Raw genomic sequence first — 13,988 nt, 5'->3', positions numbered from 1 at the left:
CAGTGAGCTTCCCACCACGACTTGCTGGAGGCTTGCATTCCGACCTCACTCACAGAGCGAAACCCAGCCCCGGGCCACGCTCAGGATCCCCCCCTCCCAGACCCACTCCGTAAATACTAACACCTTTCTCCTGTCATTTGCGGGATCACTAAATTTGTGATGATGTCCCCCTTTTTATCTAGTCAATGTCCCGAATGGAGACTCCAGAGCATTTGGTCCCATGCCAGATAATAGGCCCCGAGATGAACGTTGCAAGGCAAGAAAGTAACCAGGGGATCAGCAAATGTCAAACAGGACATAGTTCCCTGGATTTTTAATCAAAATATATTTTTTCTTCTACGAATCTGAGATCCCCAACAATCAGAAAACCCAACAAGAATACTTTTAAAAACAAGTAAAGTTTAATAAGTAAAAATTCCAACCTTCTCCCAGCAGTGAGTGATTGCATCCTTTGAAAGTAAAGGAGGGTTAAGAGTACAGAGCAGTTTCTAGCTTCTGTCACAAAACACGTAGGCAGATGGATCCAGGCGCACGAGGCTGTACACACAGGCTCTGAACAAGTACACAGAAGACCACTAAGCCCGAGATGGACTGGAAAACAGCTGATAAGTTTGGCCTGCCTCTGGCAGGGGAAATGGGGGTGACACAGGTGGCCGTGACGCCAAGGTAGACCACTGTCCTCATAGGACGCGGGAGGAAAAATTGATCTCTGCAGTGAGCAGCGTGGGTCGGTTCTATGGTTTTACTTGCTCTACACCATTTCATTGAGCAACGTGCAGACGCTTTCGATGAGCCAGGGCGGGGGACGGGGGCAAACCAGGAGAGAGCGAGGGTGTCAACACAGCCACCGGGCAACGGCTGAGACGGTGCCCGGGCTGCGCTGGGTCTGAAGGAGAGGGTTCCGACTCTCCCCAGCAGAGAAGTGGGTGGCATCAAATCCGCCTCCTTCACCCGTATCCTTAAAACAGGACAGGATGGGATGGGCGCACCAGGTGACCTCACAGAGCTCTCAGGTAGCAGGAAAACGTGCCGGGGCTCTCCACCCTTTCTGGGACCTGGGTTCCATTCCCTCAAGAACCAAAGGAATTAGGTTTTCTCAGTAAGGCTTTTTAATTTCTCCTCCCAACTGGACACCGGGCTTAAAGTGGTCTCCACTACTCAGAAACCACTTCCACTTTGATTTTCTTCTTCTTCTTCTTCTTCTTGCTGGCGTCACTGTCCTGGAAGAAAGAGAGAGCCTCATAGCATGTTAACAGAACCAAATCAGGGAAGTCCCGAAAGCCCCGGAAGCCTTTTCGGGATCGGCGAGGCTATTCCACGGTCATTTTGCGCGTAACTTTCAGCGCCGCCCCAGTGCCGGACCTCCACAGACCGCCCGGCCAGCAGCACACTTCTAAGTAAACGCTGGGGTCGGTTTCGGTGCCCTCCCCCCCAGGGCTGCTGGAGGGCACACGCACCGTGGGCAACGTGGGACTGCCGCCCCCTCCCCTTTCGTGTCTGCCGTATTTCTACACACCCCATCTCCCGGATCGTCCGCACTGTCTACACCAGCTTTGGCCTTCTTATCCTTCTTCTTCTTTTTTTCTTTCTTGACCAGCTGTGGTGACGTCTCGTCACTTTCACTCTCTCGCTTCCGCTAAGGTGGGGACAATCGTGTTAGGTCTTGGACAAACACGGATGAGAGAGGTTCAGTAAGAAAAGAGCCTAAATCTTGGGGCGCCTGGGTGGCTCAGTCAGTTGAGCGTCCGACTTCGGCTCAGGTCACCATCTCACAGTTCATGAGTTCGAGCCCCACGTCAGGCTTTGTGCTGACAGCTCAGAGCCTGGAGCCTGCTTTGGATTTGTGTCTTCCTCTCTCTCTGCTCCTCCCCTGCTCACACTTTGTCTCTCTCTCAAAAATAAACAAACATTAAGAAAAGAGCCTAAATCCAACAAACAGAACCCCCATTTACCGAGGACTCCAACACAGTCTCCTCCCTAGAGAGCAGGACCCGTGGGCGCAGCTGAGCCTGAACTGGTGGGCCGCGTGCCCTCAGAGAAGGAGGGTGAGCCAGGGGCGTGAGGCTGACGGCCCCCAGTGGGGCCAGAAGTCCTTCCCGGAACCCTCAGACTGGAGAGCTGCGGCACTGCCGCGTATTTTCGACGCCGAGCTGCTGTCGTCTAGAGCGGACTCTGCTCCCACACGAGCTGTGCCCGCGCTTGACCCCAGGTGGGGGCCAGAGGGACACGTACGGGCGCTCTGCTCCAGGGTCGCTGCCCGACCTCCAGGCCTGTGGAGCCCGAGGTGTGGCGCACGACCTGCATCGTGTGCTGCGTGCACCCCCAGGGGCGGGAAGCCTGCCGCGCTGAGATGCAACATACGGGGGGGACCGCAGTCCTCGACACGGGCCGAACAGAACCCTCTCCCAAAGGACACTGCAAACTGATCCCAGCACGTCACTTACCTTTGGAGCTTTCACCGCTTCATCAACTACTTTTGGGGCTTTTACCACTTCAACAACTTCCTGCGGGGCTTTTGCTGCCTTGGCCGCCACCTCTCTCTTGGCAGAGTCACTGAAAAAGAGGGAGCGATGGGTCAAACGCACTGAACGGCTTTCAGGCAGTGAAAGTCGCCATCCAAATACTGACAGTGGCCAGAAATCCCCACTCACTGCTGCAGAATGACTCCCTCTAGAGCCCCACGAACCAGACTACAAAGGGGTTAACTGTCTGCCACGGAGGCCCCGGCCCCTAACCGGCCTGGGCAGTCAAGGGTAGTACCTCTGGCCCCCAGGCCTCCTGAGCCACCACCCCGCGTTTAGCAAGTTTCCCCCAAACTGAATATGCCCCCCCCGTACCCAGGCACTCCAGGAGCTCCTGTCCTCCCTCCCCATGCTCACCTGCAGTCGAGGCACCCGTCTGGGCCGCCCCCTCACCGCACCTGTCCCCCAGGCTCCACGGCCTCCCACCCTCACCACCTATGCCCTCCTCACCTGCACTCTCTGCCCAGCTGGGGCTCGGAGACGTCCCACCCTCACCTGTAGTCCACGTACTCCTGCGTCCAGGCGACAGGTGTGCTGTCCGTGGGCTTGCCATGCTTATCCAGAAGGCCCTGCTTGATCATCAACTTCTTCTGACTTGCCTGGCAGACCGTCAGAGTTTCAACATCAGAACAGTGTCAACTCGTGAAGCAGGTACTGTGACCGCTCACATCAGGCTCCTCCCTCACAGTCTCACTTGGGCTCCACACTCCTCCGCACAACACTCAGAACCCATGTTCTCCAACAGGAGCAAACGTGGGACTTGGCGCAAGTCATAAAGCCCACTGTATCACTGACAGCCTCTGAAGCGTTGTTTTGTGGCACCTCCCCCACCTCATTCTCAACCCCCAGGCCTTTGCACCTGCTATTCCAGCTTCCCCACACTCTCCCCTCCCTGACACCTAACACTGCATCCTCTAAGCTGGCCCGGCTCCAGCAAATCTCTTACCCAGGACCCCCAACCAGGCCAAACCCCTCAGTTTGGACTCCCAAAGTGCCAGGCACCCCTCTGCATCCCTTGATAAGCCTTCAACTTGGCGGAAATTCACCATTCATTGCGCAGTATGACTGACGTCCATCTGCTTCCCCCTTTATACTAGGAAATCTCGAAGGTCTGAGATGGGCCCATTTCTACTCACCATCAACTCGCCAGAGCCCAGCACAAGGCAAGATTGTGGTAGTAGGGACACACTCGACAGCCATCCAGGTGAATATTCAACAACACAAAAATGAAAACATAACCCGGTGGGACACACACAGTCCCACTTACCTTTGGACCTAAACCCCACTTCCGAGGATAAGTATCTCTCTCCATGATCACTCTCTTGATCTTGGCTACTATACCATGGTCACAGGTAGAGATCACCGCTGTGGTCATTAATGCAATAGCTGGAGGTGTGGGAAAGAGATGAAAGAGGGATCTGGAGCGGAAAACGTGGTTGGCAATGAGCCCTAATTCCACTGTTTTATAAATCCATTGGAAACTCAAAGCTCTACTGCCTTAATGGAGGCTTCCTTTGCTGAGGATGTTCATATGGAGACAATCTGCCATTATGGGAAGAAAGCCTCTGAAACCATCTTATCAGTTTAAAAAACATTCACACTAATCACGTAAAACTCAATGCTTCCTAGATCCTCAGGAGTCCAAACATCTGAGGTATTCACTGACCGCGCCTCACTCGTGCCAGGAGGAAAGCATGTCATCAGACTCCCTTCTCAGTTGTAAGCAGGGCTCTGCGGGGAGCAGCCAAGAGGGGAAGGGAACACCTCGACAAGGCACCCTAGAGATACACTCCTCAGGCTCCAGGCTCAGGCCACACACAGGGAACGGCTTGCACACACCCTTCACGGAATGGAACACTCGAAGTTCTAAGCGACAACACCAACTAAACACTCACAAGTTAACTGCTACAGACAGACAACGAATGGACTATACTCTCCATATGAATAACCAAAGACATGCATTCTCTTCCTGGACGATTTCCTCCATCCTCACTGGAACCAAGCTGCTGAGATGTGGCTGCTAATACCAGCCAGCTAGACAAAATCTGGGCCCATCTACCACGATCCCCTGCTAGGACTACCTCTACAGGCCCCAGACAACACAGTGATTACGTGAACCTGAGGAGTTGGACTTGGGGTCCGCTCTTAGCAAGCCTGGCTGTGATGGTGCAGCAGGAACTAGTGCAAGTTCTCCTCTTACCCATGCAGATCGCTTCCCCTTTGGTGGTGATGACCACGATCTCCTGGTTGACTTCGATGCCGTCCTCGTATCGGAGAACTCCCGGAAGCATGATCTTTGCCCCATAGCAGATTGCATTCACCTGCAGGGATGGCATCGCACGTCAGAGCACCAGCTGCTCCGCTAGCCAGTGCCCTCCATCCGAACCCACACCAGAAAAGAACACGCGGGGTGGACCTGCGAGTGTACCCCCACCTACAAAATGGGGCTGATGGCACCGACAGCCACTGGCTGCGATCCGGTGTATGAAGCAACCACTCACCACGGGCTAGCCACCTTATCCCCACTGACTCAGACATTAAAGGGGACTGAAATACCTACTCCTCATCCACCCACAGGACTTCAAAGGTATCTTTATCTTAAACCAAAACCCAGCCTTCATTTTCCTTACTCTTCTCTATTTTTTATCCTTGAGGAAAACCCTGACAGAAATGGGAGACCTTTTTGCTTTATTGGGAGATCTGGCCTATTAACAGGCCCCCAAAGTAACCAGCAAGCAAGATTACCAAGGCCTGTGACCCGACCCCATGCAGGTTAAAAAGGCCACCTCTCCTGGGCATCAATGGCTTATGCCATCTTGCCTTCACTTACCTAGATACCTTGCTGACCGCATTCTTCCTCCCCCTAAATTCACCCAGACGGCACCAATCTGATCCCAGCATAATGAGAATTTATCACATTTCTGTTCTATTTCACGTGATTAACTTTTTCCAACTATGATAGCCTGGCTTAGTATACCTCTATAATTTTTGTCTCCTACAAACCATAACATACAAAAAATTCATCAGACGGATTCCTGGGTGGCTCAGTTGGTTAAGCATCTGACTTTTGATTTCGGCTCAAGTCATGATCTCACGGTTTGTGAGTTTGAGCCCCACGTTGGGCTGTGCTGATAGCATGGAGCCTGCTTGGGATTCTCTCTCTGCCCCTCCCCCGCTTATGCTCTCTCTTGCTTGCTCTCAAAAATCAATAAACATTTTTTAAATGCATCAAATACCCTTAACTTTGCTATCCTTTGTCCCTGACATAACTAATTATATCATTAAGAGAAGTGCTCTCAGGGTGCCTGGCCGGCTCAGTTGGTGGAGCGTGTGACTCTTGATCTTGGGGATGTGAGGTTCGAGCCCCACCTTGGGTGTAGGAATTACTTAAAGGAAAACAGTAAGCTCATATCATGTTTCATCTCTTTCCCACAGAGCACAGACCAGACCTCCTGCCTGGGGTCGTTTTATCACACTGCGGACGTGCAGCCCAGGACTTACCGCACTGTCTTTCATCACCAGCCGTTTGTGAGATGTCAGGAGCTTTTCTAAAGGGTAAACAACCCGCCGCAGGTAACTCTCATCCTTGTGGTTGTCATACAGCCACTGGGCATCAAGCACATCGTGCATCGTCACCATATGGTCCTGAAAAGCAGCCACGCGCAAAAATTGTTCAGTGTCACTGTATCTTAAATGGTCCAACAGACCCCAAACTTCCAAAATGTGAATGAATTTAGTCCAAACTCAGTCTTTAGTCTCTTCCCAATCATCTATCTTCCGCACATCTGTAAGCTGGTGACATACTTAAATCTAGGCAGTTTTGTAGGCTGTGGGATCAAAATGAATAGAGTAATGCTTCCTATCCAATCATCTCCCACAGCCCGGGTTTCAATGTTCCAAAGTTTAATTAACAGAACAGGGAAGCCGCCCTGAACTGAACTCAACACTTTGGAAATTGCCTTTTCCAGGATGTGAAGCAGGTGGCATTGCAGCAGGGACGGGAGGATGTTAAGGAGCAGCTCCAAAACTTCCAGCCCATAATGCTGTACCTTTTCACTCATGACTCCAGAACGCACCCGCCGAAGTTCCTGCATCTGACCGCCAACTCCCAACAACAAACCCAGGTGCACACACAGTGTCCGAATATACGTGCCGGCCTCACAACTCACCCAGAAGATTCCTAAGATGCACACACATAAAAGTAGCACATTTTCCAAAGTAAACACATTGCTAACTGAAAAACCCAGAGTTATTCTGTATCTGAGCCAACAAGACTAAAAACAATAGAAACAGGCCCTGACCACACCATATACTAAGGGCATCTATTCTTAATGAGAATCTAATTCTCAACAATGCATTCCTGGGGTGCCTGCGTGGCTCAGTTGGTTGAGTGTCCACTCTTGATTTCGGCTCAGGTCTCGATCCCAGGGTCGTGGGATCAAGCCCCTCGTCAGGCTCCATGCCAAACATGGAGCCTAAGATTCTCTCTCCCTCTGTCCCTCTACCCCAGTCACGCTCTCTTTAAAAAAAAAAAAAAGGCATTCCTGTCCACATATGGATGGCTTCCTCAAAGGCCTAAGGACCCACCTAATCTTCTTTCCGGATCATACTCGATCATCTTGCTCTCGTATATGGTCCGCACTCGGAGCTGCCTCTTTACTGCAGCAATAAGTGGGGGTCGCTGGAATAAGGCACCTGTCAGAGTTTCTAGGGCCTAAGAATAAGCACAAATCAAAATAAAGACTCTTGAATAAGAGCAAGGGTCTACTGTGGCAGGTTGAGGACACAACTGAAACACAAAGTATCTTTCAATCATTTAAGACCTATGATGCCCTTTCCATTTTTGCTTCTTTCTTCAAAGACACAGAAAGGACTCGGTGCCAATCAGAGCCCTTTCCTCAGAAGTGGCATGTCCAGAAGTGACCCTGCCATGTGCAGTTACCTGTCCAGGCCAGCTTTGGCAGCCCACTGGTAAGGGCACAAGACAGGACGGTCAGGAAAACCAACCTGTCTCCAGACGTCTACGGGCTTGGATACCCAAGTCGCCAAAATGTGCCCTCCCTACAATCACACTTACCCTAGAAAGTTGAGTCCCCCCTTCAATAGCATTGTGTAGCCGGACAATTCCCACATACTCTTTGCCTGAAAAATGACAAAAGAGTAGTCAGGTGTGGCCACTGAGTTTTCTGTAGTTTTAAAAATATGCTCATATTCACATTTTGTATAACAGGAAAAGCAGGCCATTTGACTCTGTAAAATTTGCATCAAGACAAATTTCATGGTTTGGACTTGGGAAAGGACTGAACATGCTCTCTCTCATTGGGAATTCAACTTTCAGTATGCTGACAGGGACCGCTGGAGCATCCAGTGTACAGCCTGCTTAGCAAAAAACCTTTTTCGGGCACCTGGGCAGCCGAGTCGGTTAAGTGTCCGACTCTTGATTTTGGCTTAGGTTATGATCTCACAGTTTGTGAGATCAAGCCCCATGTCAGGCTCTATGCTGAAAGTGCAGAGCCTGCTTGGGATTCTCTCTCTCTACCCCTCCCCGGCTCACACAGGCTTGCTCTCTCTCCCTCTCAAAATAAATAAGCATTTTTAAAAAAAAGAAGAAAAAACCTTGGAAGGTCAAGTATGAGAGATTCTCCTGATGAAAATTTCCAAGGGCCAAAAAATAGAAGGAAAGGAAATGTAGAAAGCCTTCCAGTATCAAAGTGGCTGCCTCTTTATTCCCTCTTGCACATACCTGCACTCTGTTGGGATTTCACCAAGCGAGTGGCTCGTTCTATGCACACGATTAAACAGCCAGTCACCTTGGGATCCAGAGTACCACTGTGTCCTGTCTTCTCCACCCGAAGTATTCGTCGGATCCACGCTACCACCTCATGGGAAGAGGGGTTGGAGGGCTTATCAAGATTAATGAAACCTGTCCTAGAATGGAAAAGAAATCACTGCACCATCATCGCTGGCCCTTTAATAAAAACTAAATCTGAAGAGGACAAAAGTTCACGATCAGTACGGGTTATGTGTTTAAGGCAATTCTAAGCCATTCTAAAATGCCACTATCTCCTTGAATAACTGATGTGAAAAGGTCTTTTTAAAAATAAACTCTATGTGCCATGTGGGGTTCGAACACATGACCTGAAGACCAAGTTGGATGCTCTATCAACTGAGCCAGCCAGACGCCCCTGAAAAGGTCTTTTTGAAAAGAAGTCTGAACAGTGCTTGCTCCCAACACACTTACCTGATATAGTCCCCAATCTCTCTCTTCAGAGGATTTGATCCACAAGGAAGAGGTGTATAGTGTGTTGTCCTTACATTTAGCTTATCGAAATTCTGGAAAGCAAGGATACAACACAAAATAAACTTAATAAACCATTAACATGTGTACGACAAGAGTCAGCACCACTATCAACCATGATATGGTTAACTTGCAAGTTCAGAAACCTGGATTCTACCCCTCGGTTTTCATTATGTGTGACACAGCGTTAAGCCCCCTTACACACTGGAGAAATTACCCACAGCAGGAGGATTTAGACAAAGTTAATCACTCCTCTAGAAATACTTTTTGTTACCAGGACTGGCAACCACGTTTCTCAAACACAACCAGCTCATTCCTGCTCCAGATGTTCCCATCTCTGTTCTCAGGTCTGCTCCTTTTTACTCTCCTCCTTTCCAGGGCTCAACTGCAGGTCTCAAAGAGCTCCCCTCAACTGAAGCTCACCTTTCACATTACCCAGTTTAGTTCCATCGTAGTGCTTCGACAAATAGCAATTATTTTTTTTAACCATCTACCTCCCACCCCTAGATTTTAAGTTTCATGATAGTAGGGACTTTGGCCTATCCAGTTCACTAGCATATCCCCAGAACCTATAACAGAAAAGCAGATATAAATGGAAGACCCATCTGGCCGGGCAGAAACTGAACAGTGTTGAATTACACGAGCAAATCTCATTCTTTCACCTAATATATATTGATTTATTAAAACACTTTGCCAAGAGGCATCTGAGTAACTTTCCCTACCCTAGCTTTTTCTCCTAATCTCATACATGGTGCCCACTAAGTTGTTTGTGAAACTTGTAATTCAACTCATCACTGAGCCAGCCTATTTCAAACCCAACACAATGGTCAGCAATTTTCTAGAGAACGTGTTACGTGCCAGGCACTACAGCAAAACACATTTCATGGATTACCTCCTGCAGCCCTTAGCTTGCCTTCCCAATAAAAGATGTCATGAGCAAACCACCTCAGAGGTTAAATGACTGGCTCAAAGTCACACACTGACTTTGTGTGGTCACAAAGTCTGACTGAAATTGGTCTGGTTTCAAAGCTCATGTTCTCAAGCACTAAAGCAGTCCTGCTCCAAGCGAGGCTCACAAACTAGTATGAGTCTGTAAAGTGGAGTTAAATACAGAAACCAAGAACTAATTATTTGTAAACTTCGATGGTGGTTTTACATTGTGACATTTTAACTGTATCATGTAAAGCGTTGGGTGCACTGGAAATGAAAACCAAAACAAAACAAAACCTGGCCTTCACGTCAGACACACTGAAAAACATTGCTTTAGACTGTGTCATCTACCATTGCCAAGGTCAAGGATGCTAGCGCTAATCACTCTTAACGAATCTTTTAACACTTCAATAAGGTAAAAGCCAGGCATTGATCCGATGCATAATCTTAACCACATACCTTGAGCAACAGGGGCCATTGAGATGTGTCCAACTGAGCCGCCTTGGATTCAGGTTTGATAAGAAATTCCTCAGCGTGTTGTATCTCCTTACATGGGACAGAAACACACCCTATTAGACTTCCCAAGTGATTTGGAAAAGTTCCACTGCTATCACATAAGTTTAAGCCTTTTAAATAGAAAACAAGGTAGTCTCTATTGCTCTTCACTAGGACCTCCAAAGAAAAACCAGGATCTCGGAAATGAACCACGATCTCAGAAAAGTAAGTGAAGTGCCACCAAGATGGGGTCAGGTCCTTATGAGAGAAAGAGGAATAGTGGGTCTGTGGGTGGAATAAAAAAAAAGCATCTCAGGGAGAGCAGCTGGTGTACCAACACCAGTCAGCAAACTCTACTTGACAGGAGACTCAGGTGACTGGGGTTGTGTATTTCCTAAAACAACCACTTAATTCCAACCCATTCCTTAGAAACTTGCAAAAAACAGTTGTTTTATGTAACCTGTTACCTACGTAACATTTCCTTTTTGTCAAAGCAAAGCAAAACATATTTCTACTCACTGCTACATCTTCTTCTGCTAACGACTTCCGCTCCTTTTTCTTCTTGTGTTTCTTCGGCACAATATACACTAAAACAAACACACACACACACACACACACGAGATTTGGGAGTTTTTCCCCAAAATAAGGGCAACGAAGCTTCAAACAGTGAAATCAGAGCAAGTAAAAATCGGATGTTTGATCTAGAATTGCTGGGGAAAGCCTAGTGTGTAAAAGCCAAACGCGTGGGCTGCACGGCCCGGTAACCGACCGCAGGCAGTCGCACATGCCTGCTTCCATTCCGGCTCACCACGTGGCCGTGGAGGGGCTTAGATCTGCCGCAGGAGCGCTCGGGCCAAGGGCCTCCAAGTTCCCTGAGTGACCACGCAACCGCCCCCTCCCCGGCCCCCGGCCTGTACAACTTTCTCTGCACTTGGAGCTGCGCGTACGTCCGAGCCCCTCGGCCCCTCTCCTTGCGGGGCCTCTTCCCAGCGCCCTTCCGCGTGGCGCCGACCGACGCGGGTGTGTGGGCTGGCGGCGGCGCAGGTACGGCCAGGTCTCCCGTCACCGCGGGGTCGCCGGAGAGGCCGACGCCTTTCGGCGACGACCCGGGCCCTCAGGCGGCTGTGCCATCGAAGGGAGGCCCGGGCCTCGCAGAGCCACGTCACTGCCAGCACCTCTCCATCTCCGGCCGTCACCCTTAGAGCCAAGGCCAAGAGGAAGGCCAACAGGAGGCCCGGCCCGGCGGCGACGGGGCCGGACCGGCGGCAAACCGGCGGGGATCTCGGCCCCCGACGCCGCCACCCTCCCACCCCGGCTCTCCGCACGGCGGAGCCAGTACTCGGCCCGGCCACCCACGAGGAGACGACCCTTTACCTTCCGTGTCCGCCATGTTGCCCCGCACAGCGTGCGAGCAGCGTGGGACACCGCCGAGGAAGCAAGCACAGACTCCCGCCGCCCTCAGGCCGCGCCACTAAGCCCCGCCCACCTCTGTGACGCCCAGTGCGCGCCGCGCCGCGGAGCGGTGGGGGCGGGGCCGGGCTCTGGGAGCACAGCCCGGGGCGCGCGCGGGCCGCCTGCACAATTTCATTGGTTGGGTTGCCCTCCCGCCCCCTCTGCAGTAGCGCGCCCGCGCGTGCGCCTTGAGCCTCGCCCGGCCCTGGGCTGGCCCGGTTGGAGGCGCATGCGCAGTCCGCCCCGGTGGTCCATAACTTGTGGGCGCGGTCCCGGGCCCGGGTCGCCGACTTTCGTTGGGTTTAACACGGGCCTAGGCACTCGGGCGTCCCGCGAGCACTCTGCTAAACAACAGCTAATTGCTTCCTTTCGCCGACCCTTTAAGGTTGGGTATCGGATCAGTCCCGATTAAAAAGCGAAGACGTTGAGGCACAGAGACGTTGAAAGCTCTTTGCTGCTTGCAATTCCCATCCAGCTAGAGCGCCGCTGGCCAATAGGAACACTGTGCGAGCTGCTTGTGGACTTTTAAATTTTCCAACAGCCACATGGCAAGAAAAAAAAAAAAGGAAAAGGAAAAAGGTGAAATTGATTTTAATAACAAAATTTGTTTAACCCAATGATCCAAAATATTTTCATTTCAACATATAAGCGATACACAACATTATGAATGGAATATATTACATTTTTTGGTACTGTCTTTCCAGTGTGTGTTTTACACTTACAGCACACCTCGATTGGAAGTGCACGAGGGGGCTCCATGTCAAGGGCTCTGTAGTCACAGATCCCTTAATGGCAGCAGTATCTGGCAGCCAGGAAGTAGCAAATCCTGGTGCAAGCTCTCTTCCCGTCTGTCTTTGGTGTTCATCTCACTCTTCTGTCTGTCAAGCACGGGTTCTTTTTTAAACACTTTTTAAAAGGTTTACTTGGGGTGCCTGGGTGGCTCACTCCGTTGAGTGTCCGACTTCGGCTCAGGTCATGATCTCACAGCTCGTGAGTTCGAGCCCTGCTCGGGCTCTGTGCTCACAGCTCAGAGCCTGGAGCCTGCTTCGGATTCTGGGTCTCCCTCTCTCTCTGCCCCTAACCCACTCGCATTCTGTCTCTGTCTCTCTCAAAAATAAAAATAAACATTAAAAAAATTTTTTAAGTAAAAAAAATAAAAGGTTTACTTATTTTCAGAGAAAGAGAGAGAGAGAGAGAGAGAGAGAACGGGGAATGGGCAGAGACAGAGGTAAAGAGAATCAAGCAGGCTCTGCACTAACAGTGCAGAACTCATGAACTGTGAGATCAGAATCTGAGCCGAAATCAAGAGTCTGAGGTTGGACCAACTGAGCCACCCAGGCGTGCTCAAGAGGGGGTTCTTAATCTAATCTGTGTGGATTTGACTGATTTTGACTTATTTATTTACTGCTATTGTAAATGAAATCTTTGACATTACCTTTTCTAACGACTTGCTGCTTTGCTTCCAGTTTTCCTCTGCCATACAAAAATTAGCAACGTTTGGGCATCTGGGAGGCTCAGTTGGTTAAGCGCTGACTTCGGCTCAGGTCATGATCTCACTGCTCTTGAGTTCGAGCCCCGCACGGGGATCTGTGCTGACAGCTCAGAGCCTGGAGCCTGCTTCAGATTCTCTCTTCTCTCTCTCTCTCTCTCTCTCTCTCTCTATGCCCCAACCCTACTTGCATTCTGTCTCTGAAAAATGAATAGATGTTAAATTTAAAAAAAATTTTTAACACCTATTTATTATTGAGAGACAGCATGAGCATGAGCATGGGAGGGGCAGAGAGAGGAGAAGACCCAGAATCCGAAGCAGGCTCCAGGCTGTGAGCCGTCAGCACAGAGCCCAACACAGGGCTCAAACACACAAACTGTGAGACCATGACCTGAGCCGAATTCAGGCGCTTAACTGACTGAGCCACCCAGGAGCCCCGAAAAAAATTTTTTTAATCAGAAAATTTTCACTTGTATTTTACGGTGCCTTAAAAAATAGATTTGTTTTTCCTCACCTAACTTTTTATACTACATGGAATTTATTTAGGTGTGTGCCCCAGTAATAATAATAATAATGATCTAAATTGACTTTTTTTTAAAATTTTTTTTTCAACGTTTATTTATTTTTGGGACAGAGAGAGACAGAGCATGAACGGGGGAGGGGCAGAGAGAGAGGGAGACACAGAATCAGAAACAGGCTCCAGGCTCTGAGCCATCAGCCCAGAGCCTGATGCGGGGCTCGAACTCCCGGACCGCGAGATCGTGACCTGGCTGAAGTCGGACGCTTAACCGACTGCGCCACC

General features: G+C 50.1%; 1 protein-coding gene and 1 non-coding gene across 2 annotated transcripts; both read right to left on the bottom strand.

Annotated features, from left to right (window-relative positions):
• Window positions 1-379: 379 nt before the first annotated feature.
• Window positions 380-12,180, bottom strand: DKC1 (dyskerin pseudouridine synthase 1). The gene is made up of 15 exons (XM_043570974.1): window positions 11,620-12,180; window positions 10,765-10,832; window positions 10,210-10,296; window positions 8,764-8,855; window positions 8,266-8,450; window positions 7,600-7,664; window positions 7,110-7,236; window positions 6,572-6,702; window positions 6,024-6,167; window positions 4,723-4,843; window positions 3,790-3,908; window positions 3,018-3,121; window positions 2,445-2,553; window positions 1,517-1,636; window positions 380-1,220 (listed from the first exon to the last, which is right to left on the bottom strand). The coding sequence occupies exons 1-15, from the start codon at window positions 11,633-11,635 to the stop codon at window positions 1,155-1,157; spliced, it is 1,554 nt and encodes a 517-aa protein (XP_043426909.1). The 5' UTR covers window positions 11,636-12,180; the 3' UTR covers window positions 380-1,154.
• On the bottom strand, window positions 6,341-6,476 carry LOC122478131. Its single transcript, XR_006295881.1, has one exon. It is a non-coding gene; the product is annotated as a small nucleolar RNA SNORA36 family (small nucleolar RNA).
• Window positions 12,181-13,988: the final 1,808 nt, after the last annotated feature.

This window comes from Prionailurus bengalensis, chromosome X (genome assembly GCF_016509475.1).
Source record: "Prionailurus bengalensis isolate Pbe53 chromosome X, Fcat_Pben_1.1_paternal_pri, whole genome shotgun sequence".
Taxonomy (NCBI): Eukaryota; Metazoa; Chordata; class Mammalia; order Carnivora; family Felidae; genus Prionailurus; species Prionailurus bengalensis.
The sequence above is the reverse complement of the archived record's forward strand: the minus strand, read 5'-3'. Positions and strand labels throughout refer to the sequence as shown.